Here is a 25000-nt window from a genome sequence, read left to right as displayed (position 1 = left end):
TCCCTCTATTTCTCTCAAAGGGGAAGGGAATGAAAACAAAGGAATTCTCCACTTAGACTGTGCCACAGGGACTCTGGGTCCAATACCCTGGGGCCTCAATTAATTTAGTCTGGGGATTTGCGGCCTACACTCCCTAATTGAGCCCAGTGGAGGCCCCTGTGGCTCAGCTCGATAGGAAGCAGCGCGTTTCATAATTAATACTTTTTTCTTTTTTTTTTTTTTTTTACTTTATTATTATTATTTTTTAATGAGGGTAGTAATGTTGTAAATGTATGCATGTCATTATGGAGGAAACGGGGGGGCCCTTCGACGGCGGCGCGTGGCGGTGGAAGCGTTTAGAAGGGAGGCCGTTCGCGGCGGCAAAACGCGGCGGCGCCGGCGCTATTGATGTTTTCCGCAGAAGTAAAGCGGGACGGGTGCGGGACGGGCGCAACGAGCGCCTCGTTAGCAGAGCTTAATGCGTGCGCTTTTTAAAGCTCAGAGGTTAATGCGGAATTGGCTTCAGTTCCGCCGAAGCTCTCTCTAATTTGATACATTTTTGTTTTACATCTGACTGCGTTCTTTGCAGAGGCTGAGCAGTGGTGGCGCGGGGGGTGGGGGCGGGGAGGGGAGGTAGGTTTTCAAAGGGAAATGAACACCGGAATTCCCCCTTTCAGTCCCGCGTCTCGTACGCCGCTACTGTTCATTAATCAGCGCAGATCTCAGACCTGTTTTCCGCCCACCTGACAGTCAGATGCCCCCCCCACCGCAACTCCCTGCGATTAAACAAATTACCGCCCGGCCTCCCCCAGGGAGACGCGGATCAGGGAGAAACAATAGGGAACTCCTCAGCAAACGAGACCTGACTGCCCCTACAAATGGCCCCCAAACCGGCGCCTATTAATCACTGTCCAGGGCTGTTTCCGCCGAAAAACTTCTGTCCCCTTCCAGGAGTGCCCGCGTTAAAAAAAAGAATTTAAAAAAAAGTTTTAATTAAAGGCAAACTTTATCCTGTTCATCAGATTAGCCCTGACTTGAAACACTCTTTAAAATTACTGATGACTAAGAGCTTCCAGAAAAAAAAGAAAGAAAGGAGAAAAAAAAACAGAAGGGGGGAAGAAAAAAGAAAAAAAGTTACCTGCCGACCTCAATACATCCTGCTTTGTGTGCGAGGAAGAAAACTAATTTCCTGAAACTCCATTTCTTTAGCGTTGATTAGCGAAGGAACGTAATTAGACTGAAATGTAAAGTCAGGGTTTTTCTTCGGATTGGGCTGCTTCCTCTAGAAAAATCAGGCCGTGATTAATGAATAAATGATTAATGAGGGAACTAATTAATCAATTAATTATTAAGCAAGCGCTCTGAATGCGTGGAGTGGGCGGGGGTGTGGGGCGGGGGTGGGGGGGTTGGGAAGACTGTAGTAATGAAAAGAGAGAATAAAGATTGGCCCGAATTTAAAAAAAAGAAAGGGGATGTTGAAGAAGCTACAAAAGTGTTTGTTCAACCCTGTTTTCTCTTCTGGGGGGCTGGGGTGGAGTGTTGTGTGTGTTTGTGTGTGAGTGAGTGCGTGTGTGTGTACATGTCTGTGTGTGCATGTGCGTGTGGTAGTGTATGTGTGTGTGTACATGTCTGCGTGTGGGTGTGTGTGTGTTTGCGTGTGTGTGTGTGAGTGTGTGAGTGTGTGTAGAGTGTAGTGTCAGTGTGTGTGTGTGTGAGAGAGAGTGTGTGTGTGTGTGTGTGTGTGTGTGTGAGAGAGTGTGTGAGTGTGTGTGTGTGTGTGCGAGAGGTAAATTCTGTCCTGCGTTATTGTTTATTCAGTTCATACTCAATCTCACACACAAAGTCATGAGTCAGCCAGCTTTGTTCATAGTGCAATGAAAGCAATTCATCTGGAGGCCTGGCGTTTACTGCTTCCGAACCGCGGGTCACGTGACGGGCCCAGCGCCCTCGCCCCCCTCGCCCCCCCCCCGGCTCCGGCAGGCCGATACCGCACACTCCCCTTTCCCCGAGATTCGGCGCAGAGCCAGCTCACCTGGGACGGCCGTCACTCACTTACAGCGCGCCGCCGTGCATGATGGGACGCAGCGCCGCCATGCATGATGGGACGCGGCGCCGCCGTGCATGATGGGACGCGGCGCCGCCGTGCATGATGGGACGCAGCGCCGCCGTGCATGATGGGACGCAGCGCCGCCGAGACCGACGCGGCGCCGCCGTGCATGATGGGACGCAGCGCCCGACGGACGAAACGCGCTCCCCCCACCGTAGCCGTGATGTAGTGCTACATCCCCAGTCGAGTCTGACCTTTTTTCCCCCAATATTAATTGCCGCGGTAAAAGAACATAAATATATATATGTCCCCGTCCCCCAGTGACTGCCCTGCACTTTTCTTAACAGCGGGGGGGTGTGCGGTGGGTCTTTAAACAGCCTCACACGTTAGCCGCGGCTCGGCTGCGCGGCGGGGCGGCGGCACCCAGAACGTCACTTAACGTCTGGGGCGGTCCCTCAGGCCCAGTAAAGCGCACACACAAGGCCAGGTTAAAACCCAGTATACGGCTGGACCTAGCACACGTAACTCGGCCGACCAATGGCGTGACTTCATAACTTGGCCGACCAATGGTGTAACTTCATCACTCACTCAGTCAGTCACAGGCATTCGCGGTTGTAGGGCTGGCCCCGCTGTTGCGGTCCGGCCTAAAATAAATAAAACCTGATGCACCTCCCATAGCAGCTCGCGGCGGGGCTGAAAGGAGCAGTTTCCTGCTTCAGTGTGCCGCTGCTCGGCACGTCCCCCCCCCCCAGGCATCAGCACACGCACCCTCCACGGAGAGGAAGAGCCAAATTCTCCGGGGGTCTCCCAAAAACTTTGGCTCATCCAACGGCGGTCAGCACGGGTGGGTGGCGGGGGTTTAGGGGGCTGACGGTGGGTGGGCGGGGTAAATAGGGGAAGGCCCTTCCTTGGGTAGGTCTCTGGGATCCCGCGTTTTTACTGGGGGGTGGGTGGGGGGTAGGGGTTTAGCGGGTGTCTGCCCCCTCGCCCCAGATGCCGGCTGGTGCCACGTTTCTTTTGGCGGATGGTGGCGTGGAATCAGAGATTTCCTCAGACTTCAACCCGGCCCTGAATGGGGCATTGTCCCCCTGGGGGGGGGGGCGGGGCGGGGCGGGCCCATTGACTCCCGCACCCTGGACATATGGCGGCTGTGAGGCGGGCCGCACCCCCGCCAGAATGCGCTGGGTCGGCCCCGTGACCCCAACGCTCTCTTAACGCCCCGCCTGCCTGAACCGGGCTTGTGGCTCCATGAACTTAAACACTGCACTGTGGGACTGTTCTGGAGTGTGTTCTTCTTTTGGGGGGTGGGGGGGGTTGGGGGCGCAGATGTAAATGCAACCGTTCGTGTGCACTCAGTCATGCTCACACACACACACTCACACACACACACACACACACACCCCGAGTGACTGTTCAATGGGAGGTCCATCCCGACTGTCCATCTTATGGCCATTGAGAGGGGCAGGACCCATAATGGCTGCCGGTCGCCTACATCGCAGCGCGATGCGACTGAATTTACCGATCGACGAGGCTGCCGCAGCTACGGCGCGGTCCGTCAGCCAATCGGCTCGCACGGGTCCAGATCTGCAGGCCAAAAGTTGCGAGCTAACTGTTTTTTTTGAGGGCGCCATTTTCCTGCGCGGCTTCAGACAAACGTGGGACGCACTGCGCCCTATTAAAAACCTTCCGCCGGGATTATCAATCGCGAGACTGAGCGTGGAGATAACCCCCCCCCCCCGGCGGTGAACGGCTGACGCAACGTCGCCTTCGCAGGATGAGCGGTACGAATCGCAGGAAGCGAGATCAATCCGTACAGGAAGTGACATCAATCCGTACAGGAAGTGACATCAATCCGTACAGGTCGGGCGCCAATTACCGAAAAATAAAAAAATCCCATTTATCTCGCCAACCCCGAAGCCCACCAGTCACAGAGTGCTCCTCGGGCTGTGTCCGTTTTATTTCGCTATGCGGTCACTTCACCCCATCTCCCCTCCCCCCACCCCAACCCATCGCCCCTGCGCAATCTGTCCCGGCCCTCCTCTACTCATTCGCTTTCCCCGACTCCAGTCTGCGGAAGATAGCCTTCGTCTTACACTGCTCAATCTTGAGGGACGCTTCTCTTAAATCTTAATTAAAACGGGCTCCAAGCCCCCCCGTCCCAAGGGCTGGCTGAAAGCAGCTTAGAACAATCAGGCGGGCGGATTAGAAGCGAGAGAAGAAAAGAGGAGGAGAGGGGAAAAAAAAAAAACAGGAGGAATCAAGCAGAGGAGAAAATATTGAGAGGGAGAAAAAAAACACCCCCCTCTCCCCCTTTGCCCTCTCCTCCTCCTCCTCCTCCTCCTCGTCCTCCTCCGCTCGGTTTGGTCCAAAGCCATTCCTTGACCTGCTGACACTAAGCTTCTCGCAAGATTAAGCAGAGAATGGAGCCTCTGGACTGGGTAAATACGGAGCGGGGACAATGGACAACGGGCACGAACCTTATTGGATTTTAATTAAGCGCAGGGAGAGCTTGTTGAGGGCATGTTTTGAAAAGTGCACTGGGATGGGATTGGAGCTGTTAGTGCTTACATGGCTAGGCTCACCAACCCAGACCCCCCCAAACCCCCCCCACCCCCTCCCTCTTACCCCGGCCCTCCAACACACTCTTTTTCTCTCTCTCTCTCCCTCTCTCTTTCTCCTCTCCTCTCCTCCTCTCTCTCTCTCTCTCTCTCTCTCTCCGTTCCGCAGTCTGTTTGCAGAGCCTTCACATACGGGCGGTGAGAACTGCAAACAGCCCTCTCCAAGCGGCCCTCCGAGAGCCATTCGTCATCCCCCCCTTCCCTCTGGTTATCTCTCTCTTCCTCCCTTCGCTTTTAACAAGGTGGAGCTCCACTCCTCCCCCAGAGGAAAGCCACTGAGCGATAAGGCTCAAAGAAAAAAGGGGGGGGGGGATTATTTGATACTGGACAGATTGTATTACGGTACGGCAGTGAGCAACAGGGAATCGTTTTCACACTTAGCCCCTGTGACTGGCACGGACTCCAGATAGCACGGCGCTACTACGTGAGACGAAATCTATCGGCGAACGACGAATGAGAAAGAAGGCGGACGCACCTGTGACTGCACGTCTCCGGCCCGATCGGCCAGCTGCTAATTCCACGCCAGGGATTGTTTTTTTTGTTTTTTTAAAGCTTGACTGTGCGTGAGTGAATTTTGCACACGCTCACGCCACCCCCGATGACATGGCTCCAGCAGCACACAGGGACTCCTATCGCACACACACACGCAGCCCTCGGCAATAATCACCGCGCCCGGTAATTCATGTGTTATAGACGTGTTATAGACGTGTTATAGACGTGTTATAGACGGCTGTGACATCGCAAAACCTCGACTTGAAACAAGTGATCATTGCCTCAGTAGGCTTCCAAAGCCAGTGGTTTATTGGTCTGAAAAAAAACTCTCACGCGTGCACATGCAGATACACACACACATATACAACACACAAATATATATGTACCTGTATGTGTACGTGTGTGTGTGTGTGTACATGTATATGCACTCAGAAACACACACAGACACAGACACACACATAGTGGGTTTTTTGGTATTCAAAAAGGCTATCGCTTGTTAGCACACTGCCCAGGATCAGAGAGAAGGTCTCCTTGGAGGAGAAAATCATAATCCAGTGCTGCATCCTTCCTTTGGTCCCATGCCTGCTTGGTGGCAGACAGGCAGCCCCCCCCCCCCCACCCCGTAGGGGTGTAAAACATGGCGCTTTTGATCAGGGCTGAAGGGGAAAGTCATGGCTGAGCCACGGTGTTTGGGAGCTGGGCCCCGGGGACGGGCTCCACCGGGACAGTCCTCCCCACACCATCACGGCCCAGCTGCACTGTGCTTTCCAAGAAAGGAAGAGAAAAAAAACTTTCTGCTTGACTTCCCCCCCACCCCCTGATACCTTTCTGTCAGAGGGGAGGGGGTGGAATCACATTTCACCTACCCTGGCCTGTCAATTTAAAGAGAAAAAAAAGACTTGCTTTTGTCACGATTTGTATTATTTTTTTTTTGGGTGGGGGGGAGACAAAAGGCTGACTTCTGGTGGCCTCTGAAGAAAGGCCCAGACAATCTGGCCACTCTCGGGCTGCAGCTCACACGTCCTGCCTTCGGGCAGTTCTGTTACAGAGGCCCGGTCAATACAAGTTAGCCAGAGGTCTGCAGTGCCTGAATGACTAATCCTGCATGGTGCATATCCCTGAATCCCCCCCGCTTCCCCCCCCCCTCAGGCCAGCTCCAGCAGAAAGGGCTCTGGAGCCCCCTCCCCCCCCCCCCCCCCCCCAGGCCAGCTCCAGCAGAAAGGGCTCGGAGCCCCCCCCCCCCCCACCCCAGGCCAGCTCCAGCAGAAAGGGCTCGAGCCCTGCTCCCCCCCCCCCCCCCCCCCCAGGCCAGCTCCAGCAGACCAGGCTCTGGAGTCTGCCTGATTGCTCAAAGGCTTTGGCCTGCTCTGTAAGCACCCTGTGATGGAGTGGCTCCATTAAGACCCCATTCATCTTCCCTCTGACCAGTGGAGGACCCGTAACACACACCAGCACACACACACACACACACCAGCACACCAGCACACACACACACACACACACACACACACACACACACACACACACACGCACGCGCACAGCACACACACACACACACACAACGACACCAACACACACACACACAAAAAAAAAAAATGGGAGGGTGGGGGGGTGGTGGGGGGTTAGGGTTTGCCCCTTCGGACTTTGGCCACTCCCGTTCCCACACCCACAGCACTGTGCTGACCCACGTGCGTTCGCCGGCGTGACATCACTGCAGGCCCGAGGCCACGTGTGTTCCCACAGCGTATCGTGGGCAGGACCGCTGATCCCAGATCAGTCTCCGTCTTTCAGCTCTAATGGAGACAGTGATGACGCGCGTGGGAGGAAACCCGGTCCGAGATCAGCAGTCCTACTCCAAGAGGCTTTATGAGAGCTGTCCCTCACCTAATGGACTGTGTTTTAATACAGGCAGGCTCCCACTCTTTATGAAAACTGTTTAAGATGCTTTATGAATATTGGAGGGCCCAAGCTCAGTGAGTAGTCGCTCCTCAGATGGGGCGGTGGGGGGCTCTGGTTACTCAAGCTCTTTTACTGGCCGCAGTTTCACCCCCTTATTCGTTATTCTTTGGGGTGCGCCCACCTCTAACCCCCCCCCCCCGCCACGGCAGTCCCAGGTGCCAAACCGCAGAGGCCCCGGTGTCAGTCCCGATCTACGCGTCTATATCTATCTCCCTGCGTATCTCTGCCCTCTGTCTGTTTATCTATACGTCTAATTATCCCGTCCTTCTGTGCAATTAGCCCCCAAATAAATGGCCCTGCCTCTCTCAACTGTCTCCTCCTTTTTTCTGGAGTCCTGAAAAAACAAATTAGGGAGAACAATGGAGTGCAGACGTCTTCCGCGCGGACGGCGCGTGATGGATGCGCACTGGTGCCCTCAGCATTCTCTCCTCTCCCTCTCTCTCTCTCGTACCGCCATTATCCGCTGCCCCCATCCGTCTGTGTCTGCGCGCTGCCCTGACCCGCGGGGAGGAAGACCCCCGCGCCTTCCTCCCGGCGCCCGGGCCACCGGCGCTCCGGCCGTTTGTCTTCCTGTCCCCCTGGCGCTCGGCCCCCTGGGTAGCCCCGCGCGCGTCTCCGCCTCCAGCCAGGAAGCTGCCCTGCGGTTTCCAAACTCTCTTTTTCTCTTTCTTTGTTTTTTGTTTTGTTTTGTTTTTTTTGTGGAAAGTGGATTCTTTCGCCTTCGTCGTCTTCGCCATTCCCCGGCTCATTTTGCGCAACCGCGAAGGTGAAGCAGACAAACAACAAGAAGAAAGACCCCCCAGGATTGAAAAGACCATGTCCCGGAACCACGATACACAACCACCACCCCCAACACACACAACCACACACAATACACACGCACACACACACACACCCAAACACAACACACAACACACACGCACACACACACACACACAATCACACACACACGCACACCACACACAACACACACGCACACCACGACACATAACACACACACACCGCACCCCACCACCACACCCACACACACCACACACACACACACACACACGCACCACACACACACACACACACACACACGCACACATAGAAACACACACACACCGGCAGGATGACAGGACGAGCGTGGTGTGGTCCTAATAGGCCCGTCCCCCTCCCTGGTCAGCTCCGCCCCTTTCCTTCCCGCCAACATTCCTCTAATGGCAGAACAGCGTGACATCATCACCTGATGTGCGAAAAGATTCTGAACTGGGGTCTGGACGTGCACCCCTCCCCTCTGTCCTACGCCCTCCTCCAACTCCACCTCCACCCCAAAAACACATCAGCAAGCTCACGCCCCCTTCCCAACACCTACACATCCAAATACATCTGTTCCAAGAGGAGCCCCTTCATCACCACCCCGGGGGCTCAGAAACTGACCCCCTATTCAGACGTTTTTCATTTCGGACATTTTTCTGATACCCCTTCCCTTCCTCCTCCCTTCTCATTGTCTCACCCGTGGCAAAACAGCCAGAAACAGGGAGTTTCTCCCACACCAGTACAAGGATATCCATTACCTTTACTGCTAAACCCCTGAAAGTCAATCTCCTTGACCCCACCCTCCACCCCCTGGACACACACACACACACGCTCCACCTCTCAGTCTCTTTCTAACAAACACACACACTCTCTACCTCTCTGTCTCTTTCTCTCTCTGTCTCACACACACACACACATACTCTATATCTCTTTCTCCTCCCTCTGTCTCTCTCTCTCTCTCTTTCTCAGTCTCTCTCCCCATCTGACTCTTTCACATACACACACTCACACTCACACATACACACACACACTGTGCTCACACACACACACTGACACACACACACACACACGCACGCACACACAGACACACTGTGCTCACACACACACACTGACACACACACACACACACGCACGCACACACAGACACACTGTGCTCACACACACACACACAGTCTCTCTCTCACACACACACACACACACTGTGCTCACACTCACGCACACACACACACCTCAGACACACACACACTCACACACACACACACACACTCACTCACACACTCACACACACACTCACTCACACACACACACACACACACACACACACACACACACACACACACACAGTCTCTCTCTCACACACACACACACACTGTGCTCACACACACACACACACACACACACACCTCCTCCACACACACACACACACCCACACACACACACACACACACACACACACACACACACACTCACACACACACACGCAGTAATACGCCACTCCGTCACGCTGCATAGCTGTGCCATTTTGGCAGGAGGGTTTTCGGGACCTCTCCTTTCGCTCTCTGTCTTCTCTCATTTTCTGACACGTCTCAAAGCCGCTGCCCCCTGTGCGCCCCTCGGCCCCGCACCTCAGAGCGGCTCAATAAAATGGCCGTGTTTGGACACCCAAGGAATTGTAGTTAAAAGCCGGATCGATGCAGTTTGACTGACACCCCTCTCTCTCCGCGGCAAAACGGTCCGCTCCTCTCTCCCGCGTCCCCCGGGGTGCATTTCAAAGGAGGGCCGCGAACTCCCACGGAAAACGCAAACCCTGCGACGCTCCCTCCGTGTCCGAACCCCCCCACCCCCCCCCACCCTCCGGCCTGTCTAGAGAAACAAAAACAGAGCCGCCATTCTCCGCGGCGCCCCGCCCGGCCGCGGTATCGCTTACCCTGGCGCGGAGCTCCGCGCTACGCCTAGCGCCGGAGTCACAATCAAAATATTTGCGCCCGCGTTCCCCCGCCAGTCTGGAGTAACGGGGAGGTGGTCCCGCGTTCGAAAATATAGAGGGGGCCTTTTTTGGCCGGCGGCGGCGGAGGAGAAACGTTTGGGCTCCCCCACCCGCGCGCGAGCGCTGGCCCTTTAAGAGCAGCCAAGCGAGCGTTTGACTCTGGCGTCCCTCTCTTGTTGAGTAAGTGCGTGACATGTCCAGCGAGATGGAGCATCATTAATTAGACAGCTCTGCTTTGACTAATCACTGGGTAAAGGGCACGCGGCCGCGAAGACAGAGAGCCTTCGTCTCGACTCATCAGCCCGCCCCGCATCACACGCCCTCGACCCCGAGCTGGCACACACACACACACACACACACACACACACACACACACACGCCCTCGACCCCGAGCTGGCAGGCAGAGCTCCGTCAACTGCCTCCCCGGGCCGGGCTCGGCTCTGCTGATTCATATACACACACACACACGCACGCACACACGTACACACCAACACACACACATACACACACACACACACACACACACGTACACACATACACACACACACACACACACACACACACACACACACGTACACACACACACACACACACACACACACACACATGCACTCAAGACTGTGCAAATACATACAAAACGTAGAGCTTCACATGCAAACAACACACACACACAGGCACTCAAGACAGCACTCAAGACACAAGCCAGCACTCCAGACTCAAGACAAATGTACACAAAACGTAAAGCTTCACATACAAACAACACACACAAACGCACACAAAGACAGTGCAAATGCATACAAATAGAGTTTCGCATACAAACAACACACCCACCCACACACACACACATGCACTCAAGACGGTGCAAATACACACTAAAAGTAGAGCTTCATGTACAAACAACACACACACACACTCTCACTCTCTCTCTCTCTCTGTCTCCCTCTCTCTCTCACACACATACACACACAGACCTCAATGTATGCCGTATACACCGCATATATAATTTATGTTTATATAATTTATACATGTGCAGTTGACAGGATATCGGTACTGCGTCCGTGAGTGACATTTCGCTCCACTGCTCGACTGCACTCCATGCAGAAAATGGCAGATCCGCCGTTCAGCACTTAAGAAAAGCATCGCCATGGTTATCATCGCTTTTAACTACAGTGACCCTGACACGCACCATGGCGATGTGGGCGGCGGGAACCGCATCAACCTCTCTGTTCTTTTTCCTTTCACCCCCCCCCCCACCCACCCCGCCCAACAGTTCTCATGACATCACAGGACCACCTTTAGTCTAAGATGAGGAGGCAGGCGAGAGGGACAGTGATACAGCCCCAGCGCAGAAGATGCATTTCTGTTTACAGTTGGCTTCACTGTCCTGGCTTTGGATATGAAACCCCTGTCTTGGGAGGGACAAGATTTGATTGGAAAACAGAAAAGAAAAGCACGGGTGTATCACAGTCGTGTGGTTTTTCATTGCACTTGGTTTTTGAAGTCACGGTCCGGTCAAATTGTCATCCATCTCCCTCAGTGGATGTGACATTTTACATTTGGTTTGGGAGAGCAATAAAAATAAAATAAATAAAATAAAAACAATTCAGTTTGTCTAAAAATAAGCAGTTGTGGCTTTAAAAGCAGATCTTCCCTGAGGATTTGTGCGGATTGTTTCTCCAGAATTAACTGCGCCTTCACATTTTGGGGGGATAGGGGCAGGCGGGGGGGGGGGGGGGACCCAAAAGCGTAAACACTGACTGTGTTAAAATCGACTGGATAAAACCGCACAATCCACTGGCGGCCGAGGCGAAACACAATTCTCCATTGTCCCGCTATCTTGTCTGGCGCACCCCTCCGAAACTCATCCCCCCAGGAAGATTGGAGGTGAGTTGGCGGCAAGATAGGGATGAAGCCAAGGGAGAGATAAAAAAAAGAAGAAGAAAAAGAAGAATGGTGGAAGCAGCCAAGTAGTCCTGCCACGCAGGATACCACAGTGTGCCTTCCGTATTTACTTTGCCGTAAACCCCCAAAAAACATCCACCCAGGTCCATAACCGCTGATAAAAATAATAAAAAGGCCAAAGACACAGAGCCAAGTTCTTTATCTCTGTTTACCCGAATGGCAAAGCTGATTAGAAACAAATTTAACCCTTTTGTCTTTTTTGTCTTGTCCCCTCCTGTATTGTCAGACTGCGAAGCAGAAAAGCAAAGTTTTTGACGGCCAAGTGGGTCACAGACAAACGCGGAAGCCCCTGGGGGGTCATTGTTTCTTGGTTTAAGAAAGGGGGGGGGCGTAATAAGACAATGTGAGTGTGCTCGGTCCGTCTTGGGGGAGCACAGAGCGCCCCATTGTTATCAGATCCCTTCCCAGCGCTTCTCTCCGACTGATCGCGGACTCCTTCCGGAAACTTTGGAGGTGGACCAATCAGAACGCGGGAAAAAAGGCGGAGGGCCAAGCCCGTTAAAAAAAAGAGGTTAACTGTCCAGTCGAGGGACGGGTTATTAAAAAACAAAGCAAAAAAAAAAAAAAAAAGTTTTTGCCAACCTAGCTGGGTTCTAGCGGTCAGGCGTAGCCACAGAGAGAACCGCGAGCGGACGCCTTGACACCCTGAGCGGGCCTGCGAAGCCTGAGAGCCTTTTCAGCTCCATGAAAGATGAAAGAGCGCATTTTCACCGCCGCGGACGGTCCCGGGTCGAACCCGACGCCCCCCCCCCCCTTTCCCGCCTCGCCCGGTCCTTCCCGAGCTCGCCATTCTCACCCTCCCCCGAGAGAGAAGACCGCGTCTGCTGAGAGGGGTGCGAATGAGCTGCGTTCGGGATCCGGAGTGCCGGAATCAAAGCGGGCTGGCGTTCCGTATCTGTGGCGTAAGTGCCGGCCTGGTGAATAATGCACGAGGCCCCCCCCCCCCCCAGGTGCTGCTGGGTCTGTGGGACCGCACGCATGATGAAGTGTCACCGGCTCCTGGATCATCCCTGGATCAGCGCACGGTTCTCATCCATACTTGTGCCAGCTTTTCCCAGGTTTTAGTGGTGGGGGGGGGGGGGTTAAGGAAGGAGGAGTGGGGGGGGGGTATGATCTACCATGCGTGAAGCTGATCATCAAGGCTAGCCGTTATTGAGTGCTGCCGCTCGCCCCCCCGATACGACTGCTCAGGGTAATAAAAGGCATGTGCTCATGAAATATGTATGCTGCCTAAAATTAACCGGAGCCGTGGCCCCCTCCGCGTGGCCCCTCAGGCCCCAAGCGCAGTTTAATATCTCCAAGGCTCCAAGCCTGGCTGCGGCTCGAACCCGCTACACGTTTCCAGCGACGGAGAAAGCGCAGTACCGGGGACTGCCAGCAGGGGGGCTGTCAGCGCTGAAGAGGAGGGGCGGTGGAGGAAGGCGCCCTGTCCGTCACACGGGCACCGGTGGTCAGCCGAACGCCCAGCGCTGCGAGCTGAGGGGGGTTGGGAAGGGGAAAGACGGGAAGCCGGTAATGGAGTGCTCTCAAACTCCGTTGCCATGGAGGGCTGTGTGTATGCAGGCTTTCAATCCAGCCAATTGATGCTGCCTTAAATGAGTCCAATTGCTCACTCAGCCATATGCATGTAACTGCACTGAAGCACAGAATATAAGCAAGTTTTTATTTAGACAGAGCGGGTCACCATAGACGTCGGGTCACCATTATGTGCAAACCTGCATCCCCTAATTCAGCAAATAATCGAACTAAGTACATAATCAAGATCTGAGGCTGGAATAAAGACCAGCGTGCACACGGCCCTCCACGGCGCTGAGTTTGAGACCCCTGTGCTAATGGTTTTGGGGAGTTACTTAGCTTGCGGTGACACCGACTCCAGTGGCAAAACACGACAGCGGAAGAAAGCGTGTGATCCTGGCGCGGAGCCTTTGAACCTGTCCCTGCGCGACTCGGCTACCCAAAGCTAAAGGTTCCAGAAAGAGCCCATTGAAGATTACTCGGAATTTTTATGTGGGTGCAATCGCAGTCTGCTGGGAACCTCGGGGACATTCACAGAAAAGGAAATTATGGATGGAGACTGCGGAGGGGAGAATAAATATGGATACGCGCCCACGCGCGAACGCACTGGTCCGTGGGTCTGTCTGCCTGTCTGTCTGTCTGTCTGTCTGTCTTTTTGCCTGCCTGCCTGCCTGCCTGTCTGTCTGTCTGTCTGTCTGTCTGTCTGTCTGTCTGTCTGTCTGTCTGTCTGTCTGCCTGCCTGCCTGCCTGTCTGTCTGTCTGTCTGTCTGTCTGTCCTGTCGTCTGTCTCTTCTGTCTTTGCTGCCTGCCTCCATGTGTTGTTGTTGCATGTCAGTCGCTCTCGTCTCCTCCATGCGTCAGTTCAGTCAGTCAGTCAGTCAGTCAGTCAGTCAGTCAGTCAGCCAGCCAGTCAGTCAGTCAGTCAGTCAGTCAGTCAGTCAGTCAGTCACAGCCCGCCTGCCTGGGCCATTACTGTCAGTTGCCGAACGGGCTTCCAGCCCGAGTTCTCATTGGTCAGGGGGAAGAGCACTTCCAGTACACTCCAGGTAAATAAGTTGCGGTGCCATCTGGATAAGTCTGGGAGCTATCGTTTCCTTTCACAATCTCTCCAAAACCAGATGCTATCAGTCTCTCAAAGAATGATTGTGCTACTCACCCAAAACCCCTCGCCCCCCACCCCCCACATAACTCATTCTCTCTGGCAGAACGCCCACTGAATCGCCACATATTAGGCTACCTCACTCTTATTCACAGTAATGGCTAGCTTATAGTTCTCCACGTTCTGCGGTCAATTAATAAATCATCTATGCAAATGTGGCTTTAGAGGACAGGGTTAGTTTTGGTGACCCGAGTGAAAAACCAGGATATCCTTGCTAAAAAAATTGACAGACAGGATGGAGCTGAAGCCTGCGATACACAAACAACAAGCAAAGGAAGAGAGAGAGAGAGAGAGAGAGAGAGCGAGAGAGGAGTAGAAAAAGTTTGCTGACGGAAATTTGCTTTCCGCTGTGTTCGCAAACAGTCCCAATAGGAGGACGTGTCATTTCCCTCAGAGAATTGTCGCCTTGGCTTTTTTTCTTTAACTGCATTTCCAATTTAGTTCCAGCAGGCATTTCATTAACATTTCCTCTTTTTTCTTCTCCTTGGAGTGTGAATGTCGCTGTGACGGCGTTGTGTATTCTGATTTAACATTTAAATTTAATTACGGCCTCTCTACGTGTCAATACCCTGTTCTCATTTATCAGCGAATGAGAAAAAAACACAGCTTAACAGCCAATAAACATTTGCCTTTAATTCATTTACTGAAGCGTTGACCGAAAGCGCTTTGCTTTACTCCTGGTTGCTCAATGTTAATTGGAAGAAGCCGAGGAAGCGATTTTGAGTCTGAAGGGTCCGGGGATTTGAAGCCTTCTTGTACAGCGGATTTAAAGCGCCGTTAATAATAAACCAAACGACATTTCCGTTAAAAGGGGGTGGAAAGCACAAGAGCGCGTGAATACGGGTTTATGACGAGCACGCACAGTGCGCAGCGCTGTGTTCTTTACACCAGATAGAAGAGAATATAAACGGATTTGGGTCACTGTTGCAAAGGCTTCCACTGATTCCAATTTGCTTTGGTCTTTCCTGTTGCGATAAATAGAATATATATGTAGGCCCCCGTGTGTGTGTGTGTGTGTGTGTGTGTGTTTGGTCTCACAAGGCCCAGAGTTCACGGACTGTAAAAGCCGATTCTGGAAAAAAAAAACTTCACGCAGAAGTCTGCAAAAAATATCAGTTTATACCGCCAGTATATTGTACCCATATACACGCAATAGTTGTGTAAAACGTGAACTATTTTTTGCGCAAAAAGCTATTCTATTCCAAATACCATTCCTAACCACAAAGCTCCCCCCCTTCCCTGAACAGTGTTGCACAGAAACCGACCTTGTACTGCAGCAGTCTCGCGAGTAGGCTATTGGTAAGCTTGGAAGTTACCAGTGATACACACACAAACACACAATAGAAGCTCCCAAGAAATCCGACTTCAGCAAACAGTCTTAATTTATATGGCAAACATGCCAAGTTATCAAGAGAAGCCTGCAAGTGATCAAGCAGGCTACAGTAAATTAATAAATAAAAACGGGTATAGGCAACTCGGCAAGATATTTCGGATACTTTTTTTCTACACGGGCTGGACAGTCTACGCTTCCCGAGAACTCAGAATACAATTATATCCGCAGCTTGGGCAACTGTGTGGATTCGCGTCCACCAAAACAAACACAAAACATAACACCGCCGCTGTTGGGATTCCGTGTAACCCGGAAAACCATTTATATTTATTTCATGCGATCATCTACTCAGTCGATTTAACTCACGCTGCAAAAGCATGTCCATGGCCGCAATGACCGTGAAACTACGATATTTCTAGAGAGCAGACTACTTTTAAGGCTGCAGTCTAAGTGCATTTTACATTTAACCCCAGGGCTCTGAATGCACTTAAAATACAAAGATCCCCCCCACCACCCCCACCCCCACCCCCACCCCCACCCCCACACACACACACACACACACCTCTTTGATCTCTGGTGGGACTACACTATAGGGAGTTAATGGGGATAGCGAATTAGTGAAGTAACTGGGGCATAGTATTATACACGTTATCCCGCTCATCGCTTTCTCCTCTCACATACCTCGATACTATCTCAGGTACTGACGTGCCACCGATTTTATTTCTGGATTTTGGACGTGTTAGTTTAATCGTTAACGTGGGACGAGTACCAGCCTTTTTAGAAACTTCACAAAATTCTAGCGATTTGGAGCCTGCGGCACGGGTCTTATCTTTTCGGTACATGATGACAGTTGCTGGGATTTGTATTCACACCTTTTTCCTAGTGCGATAGTTCAACCAGCTACATCTCCTCTTCTTGATTGAACAATGTTGAATATATAACACAGTGCGGGGTGCTGGTGTGTCTGTGTGTGTGTGTGCGGGGGGGGCGGGAAGGGGGGCGGTGATGTGGAGCGTGGAGGCAGCGGAGCATTGGGGTGGAGAGATGCCGTAGTGCATCTCGGAACTGCTTCGCGAGCAACTGTTTTCCAGATTATCTCGTGCCACTCGAATCGGCAGACAGAGCGGAGCATTTCCCCACATTTTACAAGCAACTGTTCTGTGAACCGCGACACATGCGGTCAGGCTAAAAGCCCATAGCTGATCCGGGGGGGGATTTTTTAAATTATAAAAAACCCTACCTCGATATTCATTCATGCGGTCTGATACAGTCCGATAGTAATAATATACCATTAACGATATATGCAACTGGAAGAAATAGGCTAATGCAGGCTATAATTTGCCATGTAGCTGAAGCACGCACAAAATACCAAGTACAGCTAAAGTGCTGTGGCACAGTTGCGGTTATAGGCAACCTGCAAATGCAATATCTCACACTTATTACACACCCAGCGCTGATGTGCGAATGCTCTTGTGCCCATTCGGACACGCGCACCTTGCCACTTCAAGAGTTAAACATATTAAGAGCACCAACGCATTACATGCAATTGTCCAGATGTCAGCTAGCACTGCTGGAGCCAATAATAATAATAATAATAACAACAACAACAACAACAAAAATAAGTAAACTGGATAAAAAAATAATCGTGCGTAATACCGAAACACGAAGTAAACCTCATTAAATGTTACTTAAAAAGCGCATGGTGACAAACTCCCGTTCTATCGTTAACAACATTTAACATTTGCTACCTTCCTCAGATCCTTTCTCTTTTCCGTCATTTTTGGCGCAGTGACACTCAGCATATAAACGCTCTTATATATCCTTCTGGACGCCTCTGCGCGCCTTAACTTTTGACCAACAGCCGTCTGTAAGCACAAGATACTCGGTCGTGTTTCCGAAGAGCACCTGAGATTGAAAGCACCTACCCCGTAGAACGGTATCTCACCAACACGTCGCAATTGGTTTGACGCAGCGCGCCTTGTAGCAAGTGGAAGCCAGGCATCGCGTGGCTTTTTAAAAACATCAATAACTTCGCATTCTAAAAACATGAAATGTTTATTAAAACAGATTTTCTTACCTGATTCCATAAGGCAAAGGAAAACATAAAGCGCAATCATTTTCTTCGGCTCCTGCGGTCCCGTTGGCGCCGTCCACCGCGAAAGTACGTTAGACGGACTCGCTCTTTCAATGCGACTGGTGTGAAAGTAGCTGGTTAGTTACTGCACGGCACGGCGCTTTACAGTTACCCCTGGTGTAAGATAAACGGACAGTACTCGAAATTATATAGTTTTTGTTCCTATAAACAGCATAGGACAGTAGCGGCAGTTAAAGTCTCGTAATGAATTGGTGACAATGTCCTCCGTGATGGCAGAAGGCAACAACTTTTCCAGATTTGTCTTCCTCGTTCGTTGTATTCCGTAGTCAGTATGTGGATTTTGATATTATATTTTGTCTCTGTCCTCTTTAAAAATGTAAAAATAAAAACATCTCAATACCCGCGCGTCAATGTATATTTCTGCGTTCACAGAAATCCTCAAACCCGCCAGATTAGATAGAATGGCACGGGAATTTCGATGTTGTGTTTTTTTCTGTAGGTTTTCCTCGCAACAGTCCAACCTGTTCCTTCGGACATAAAGCGTGGTGCTGAACAGCTTTGCCTCCCTCCGCCTCAGTTGCGCTGTTTCTCTGAAAATCTCTCCGAAGTTGAACCTTGCGGTGCGGTGCGGTCTCTCTCTCTCTCTCTCTCTCGCTCTCTCTTTCTCTCTCTCTGTCTCCCCCTCTATCTCTCCTAGGAACATACACTCCCTCTTTCTCCCCTTCGCTCTCGCTCTAGTAACGGACTACTCGGGAGTTAATCCTCACTGACAATCATCTGCTGTGGATGCTTTGGCTGTAGACATGTCAGAAACTAAAAAGGGGAGGTGGCTTAATCCACGAGCACATTCAGCAGAGGTTTCCGTTGGTCACCGCCCCCGCGGGACGACTGTTGGTCAAAATATAAATGAGAATATTAGGGTACCGCGGTGTTTAGGCTAATATAGCCTACATGAGTGTTCGTTATGCTTATGATTTTATGTTGTTATTTTTATTGTGGAAGATGGAACATAATAAAATACTGTATAATAATACATTACGAGTGCATCCTTGTTTACAGTCTTGAACCAGTGTAACATGTCAGTATAGTGGAGTCGATAGCCTCATAATAGTTGAAATGTTCAGTTCTCCCTTAAAAACTTTTTTCATTAGGAATGGGACGACCAGGTATAGGAACTTGTCTTTGTGGCGTATCTAAAGTGGGATAAAATATAGGATATTTAGATAAATTCCATTGCCATAAGATGTCTGAAACATTTGACTTCGCTACATGTCATGCAATGTGCTATAGCTCAAATTATTCGCCACCGTGTACTCGCCTAAAAATTAGGAGAAAAGTACATTCGCCTAATTGATAAAGATATGAAACTATGCGAGCTATAGCATTATATGTGAATCGTTTCGGCAGGTCTACATGAAAAATATATGCTAATTTGTATAGTTCCCTTGTTTTTTTTCTTTCTGCCGACTGAAGGAGTTTTGATTAGGCAGTAATTAAAAATATATTTTTTAAACCTCCAAGCCTGGCTCCCGTCAGGCCAGGTAAAGGGAGTTATACTGGTCTTGTGCGTTGGTGAAACCTTTCATTTAGTAACCTGTTGTTTCGTTAGTTTATCCCACCAGTGGCAGTCAACAAGAGCAGAACACCGGCAAATGGCTGATATATCGTTATGCAGGCTAAACAGACACCGTAGCCAATAGTAAAGTAACAGTTACGAATTGCAATTTAGAGCGATTGCCTATGTGGGGGGAAAAACAATCAGGCTTCATAAATAAGTAAATGCAGTGATCCACTAAAGGCAAACTGATTAAACTAAGTGTTTTAAAAGGTTGCTCGTATAGTTTAACACCGAGGTGAACACTCAATCTTATTTTATGTTGAAATTTCAGTTTAAACAGTTTAAAGAAAGAATATGTAAAGGACCCAAACGTGAAAGGTCATATAGCCTAACCTTTGTGCTGTAGGCCTATAAAGGGTAGCGATTGGACAATAGGTTACAGTTTTGGAATGTAAGATGTTTGTAGGCTATTTCATCTAACGGTTTGGAGCAGTGGTTCTCAAACTCGGTCCTGAGGACCCCTGTGCATGCTGGTTTTCGTTCCAACCTCAATTACAGTCCCAGAACTTTAAGCTTTTCGTTTTTCTTAATTAGATACTTTCATGTTTTGAGGGATCATTCACCCTCTTACGTCATATTATGTGCCCAACAACGATGCATGCCATTTGCGCTTATGTGTTGTATTGACAACGATTACGTTCAAAAAGACAGGGCCTAAAACATTTTTAACTGATCAAATTAAAGATTGAGGTGAATCAGTAGGCTCATAACTGCTGAAAGTTTGGACACCTGACCACTAAAACCAACGATCTGGCAGATAGCCTAATCAAGGATTCAAAGACAAAGTAAATGATAACGATCCAAATCCTGCATCGTGTTAGTAAATTTAGCGAATAAATAATGAAATAACTGAAACATCAGCGACCTTAATAGAGCGAGATCGGCTGCAGCAAAAAAAAAAAAAAAAAAAAACTGCTTACGCAGGGTCCCCATTCCCCTGGGTGGAGTTTGAGAACCACATTTAGAGTAATATATAGTTCCAATCATTTAGTGTTTACTTTTAATATGTATGCCTACCTACCCTACTTACTAAAATTAGGTAGCGGTTTCACTAGGTTTTTTTTTCTCTTCTTCTTTTGGCTTCAACTATCTCCCCAGACAGACGTAAGTTAGACAACGTTGTAAAGGGAGCCGCCGCTTTATTGTCCCTCGTAAGTTTTACTGCTGTTTGAGCAGCGCAAAAGTGGTCTTGCCTGCTTACAAACATATGCTGATGTAAGAAACAGCTTGAGTAAATGCCAGCTTGGAACCGACGCAGATGCTGCGTCCATTTACCTGCCAACAGTGGAGCCTGCGAGAACGGGGTTGGAAGAAGGTCTGTCCCTTAACGACAGGGTTTGGGGGAGGGAAGGGTGGGGGGGGGATCACCAGCTGTGCCAACACAGTAAACATCAACACCATTTGTGTGAAGTCTGTCACATCTTGACAAGTTGTGTTAGACGTTTGAATTTCCCTTTCTTTCAAGAAGTGGAAAGGCTCGCGCCTGCTAATAATGGGAAAACATTTCCTAATTAGATTAATATTCAACGCGTTTTAAATTACGTCGGCCGACTTGACACCAAACAAGCTTTCGAGTGCCTATAGTGTGTGCGCGTGTGTGTAAATATACAAATGCAGTCTGCTTAAACTAATAACACACAATCAATTACACTTTTCGTGTCTTTATTGAACACAATCAGTGAGTGATTATCTAATCACTCACTGTTTCAGCCTGATAACCCTTGTATCTAGAAACTGGTAGGACCTCTTTGGCAGCAATAACCTCCACCAAATGTTTCCTATAGCTGCCGATCAGACTTGCACAATGGTTGGAGGAATTTTAGACCATTCCTCTTCACAGAACGGCTTCTCTCCATTGATATTTCTCAGATTTCTTGCAATGAACAGCCCTCTTCAGGTCATGTCACAACATCTGAATTGGGTTAAAGTCTGGACTGTGACTTGGACATTCCAAAACATGAATCTTCCTCTGTTTAAGCCATTCTGTTGTTGATTTACTCATGTGTTTTGGGTCACTGTCTGGGCGTCATCACCCAGCTTCTGTTAAGCTTCAGGTGACGGACCACGGCCCCAACGTTCTCCTGTAAAACTTCTTGATACAATTTTGAATTCTTTGTTCCATCAGTGATCACAAGCTGTTCAGGCCCTGAGGCAGCAAAGCAGGCCCAAACCGTGATGCGCCCTCCACCATGCTTCACAGTTGGGATGAGGTTTTGTTGTTAGTGAGCAGTGCTTTTACCCTCCCAACACAGAATTGCGCATTTCTGCAAAAAAAAAAAAAAGTGTTTGTAGAAAAAAAGAAGTGAATCTTAGGCTATGGTTTTCACAGTCACCAGATCCCAACCCAATTGGACACCTATGGGAGATTTTGTGCTGAAGAGTTCGACAGCGCGCTCCACCACCGTCATCATCGAAACACCAAATGAGGGAATACCTTTTGTTCCATCCCTCCAGTAGAGTTCCAGAGACTTGTACAATCAATGCCAAGGTGCATTGAAACTGTTCTGGTGGCTTGTGGTGGCCCAACACCTTACTAAGACACTTGAGGTTGGTTTTTTCCTTTAATTTGTCACCCGTCTGTATATATGTATGAAGGGGGGTTGAGTTTGGCGTTGAGTTTATTAATAATGAATACAGTTTGATATTTACTAAACTGTTCCACGGGAAGAAAGGGTGACAGTTAAGATGTCGTTTGCATGGTAATTCTAAGAAGGGTTATAAATAAAGCATGAAGTGAAGTTTTATGGAAATGCAATTCCGGGGAAATGAGAGTAATCTAACAAAATATTATCTCAGTCCTCATTTGACCCGGGGTCAATTAAGAAGAAAACATCACCGTCTGCAAATGCTGGGAAGGATTTAGAGTAAATTACAATTAGGACTTCCTTGAGGGCGTATCGCAGATAAAATTAAGGGAACAGCCTCACAATATAAACAAAAAAGTATTTGCATCATTGGACAGACGTGTGACTGCAATGTTTCAGCTTAAATGCATTGTTAGCTAATATTAACGGGGGAAAAGTAAAGTAGGTATTTAAAAGAATTCATTAAAAAAGTCCTATTTTTAATGAATTCATTTTGCACCAGAGTGGCCTGAGAAATATGGAAGCTGACAAAGATAATTAATTACTTTTTAATTGATTTTTAGTAGAGTATATATCCCAGATCACACGCCTGAATATGAGATCCTAATGGACATATCTAAACTCTGGAGTTTATTTTCTGGATTTCTCTTATTGGACCACTTTAACCAACACAACAGACCACAATGTTGCGGTAATTTAAAATGTCTAAATTATACCATTATACAATATTATAGATCTACGTGTTTTATAATTACCATTACTGTGGTATTATGAGGGATGCATAAACCAGGAAAGGTTTGAAAAGTAAAAAAAAGTGAAAAAGGTTCTGTAAAAAAAAGAAGGCATTTATGAAGTATAGAAATATACTTCATAAATGGGAACATTGTTTTTTTATTATTTTTATTTTTTTCCAAGGACCTGCGTGTGTGCCTGGACCGCAGGTCTGAGCTCTCTGCTCCGTCAGAGTAAACCAGAGAAAACTGCACACAGCTCAGCCTCAGCCACAGTGTGTGGTTCGCCAGCCGTCCTCCTCCACTCAGAGTGAACGTGTTTGGGAAACGGGCCCGGTAGGAACCTCATTAGGGTGTGTGCATGTGTGTGTGTGAGGCTCACTCCCTGCGAGGTGCCCGCCTCATGCCCTCATGATGGGCCGACGCGGGCGAGGCCCGGTCTTGGGCGTACCGGGCATGGGCCTCCGTTGCCGACGGTGACGGGGAGGTGCTAACAGGCGTAGCGTGCTGTGGTTGAGATACCCAGCGCGGTGTGGATCCGTGTCGAGCGCAACTCCTCTACGAGCCCATAATTCACAGCGCTTTAGCCTTTTCTTTTTTTGTCAGGCCGCACGTGTCGCTGTAGCTGCGGCGCTGTCACACGGTACAGCACACTTCCCTCCTCGTTTGTCCCCCAGACTAAATTAGCTGGGATATGATGTCATCTCCTGTGGAAGTTGGGTATACTGCAGTATGTGGATAAATATTTCTGTCCAAGGTATGTACAATTACAACTCCACAGTTTTGATTTGTGATTTGTGGGCAGCAGTGTAGCGGCAGTGTGGCACAGTGGGTAAGGAACTGGGCTTGTAGCCGAAAGGTCACAGGTTCAGTTCCTGGATAGGACACTGCTGTCTCACCCTTGAGCAAGGTACTCAACCTCAATTGCTTCAGTATATATCCAGCTGTATGCATGGATGCAGTGTAAAAGTTGTTTAAGTCGCTCTGGATAAGAGCGTCTGCTAAATGCCTGTAATGTAAATGTAATGTAATCCAAAAATTCACGTATGGTTATAGTGCACATTCTCAGCTTTTATTGAAAGGATTTTGTTATAGACTTTGATTTTTCCATCACAGCACTTTTTATGCAGAACCCCTCCCTTTCAGTGCACCATAATGTTCGGTGTTTGGAACATGTTAATGTTATATAAATTAACGTAGCCATGTTTAGTACTTTGTTGCATATCCTTTGCGTGCAACGGTTGCTCGAAGTCTGTGACCAACGGACATCACCAGGTGCTGATATTCTCTGGTGATGCTCTGCCAGGCCTGTCCTGCAGCCATCTTCAGCTCCTGCCTGTTTTTGGAGCCAGTTGCCTCAAGTTTTAAAATGGCCTTTTGTGGAAACATAATGATTAATGTATACATATGCACATACACACATACTGTACATTTATCATTATATTTCCACAAAGGCCATTTGTTTACAATACATTGCAGTATATTCAGTCTATGCAAGAGAATCCAAACGCAAGCGGTCTCCATCTGCTTCTCATCAACAAGCGAAATATGGCCATGTTGTGCCCTTTGGACCCCGTATGGATTCCTTGGCTATTCGTAGGCTTCTGTCAGCGATGGGTCGTCCATCCAGATATCAAAATGAAACCGGTACCGCCCTTCAAAACCCTTCGGTCCGTAAGATTAGCCTCTCCGGGGACGCGGTTCGAGGGATTCTCTTCCGACAGGTCAAGGTGAGGTTAGGAATTCCGGTTCCATCTGTGCCGTCGATCGCGTGTGGATTTCAGTCATGTGACCGCGATGGACCTATACCGTAAATTAGAGTCGGGCTGTATTTATTGTCTGTACGTTGGCGTCTGGAGCTGGTCCGGTACATGTGACACACATCCTGAGGTGAGCGGGGGGGAGCAGCGTTCCCAAGCGCGATGCTCGCGTCACATGATCAGGGAGAGAACACCTCACTCAGCCAGCTGCTCAGACGGCGCAGGAGGACGCAACTCGGGTGATGTCACCCCCTTCGCATTTTGTAGAGCCCCTCATTGCGTCGGTCAGTCAGGATCGAGTCTCAGGTTACCCCCCCCCCCCCCAAAACGTCGCTGACTGCCTTGGGGGGGTCCCGGATCCTCCA

General features: G+C 49.7%; 1 protein-coding gene across 1 annotated transcript in view; it reads right to left on the bottom strand.

The window, feature by feature from the left end:
- kirrel3l (kirre like nephrin family adhesion molecule 3, like) overlaps positions 1-18735 on the bottom strand; it is a 42884-nt gene extending 24149 nt beyond the window's left edge. The window contains exon 1 of the mRNA XM_064323390.1: positions 17924-18735. Coding sequence (XP_064179460.1) covers positions 17924-17963 — 40 coding nt within the window. The 5' untranslated portion in view covers positions 17964-18735. The remainder of the gene's footprint in view (positions 1-17923) is intronic.
- Between the last annotated feature and the right edge of the window lie 6265 nt (positions 18736-25000).

This window comes from Anguilla rostrata, chromosome 1 (assembly GCF_018555375.3).
Source record: "Anguilla rostrata isolate EN2019 chromosome 1, ASM1855537v3, whole genome shotgun sequence".
Taxonomy (NCBI): Eukaryota; Metazoa; Chordata; class Actinopteri; order Anguilliformes; family Anguillidae; genus Anguilla; species Anguilla rostrata.
This window is presented reverse-complemented; position numbering and strand designations above follow the sequence as displayed.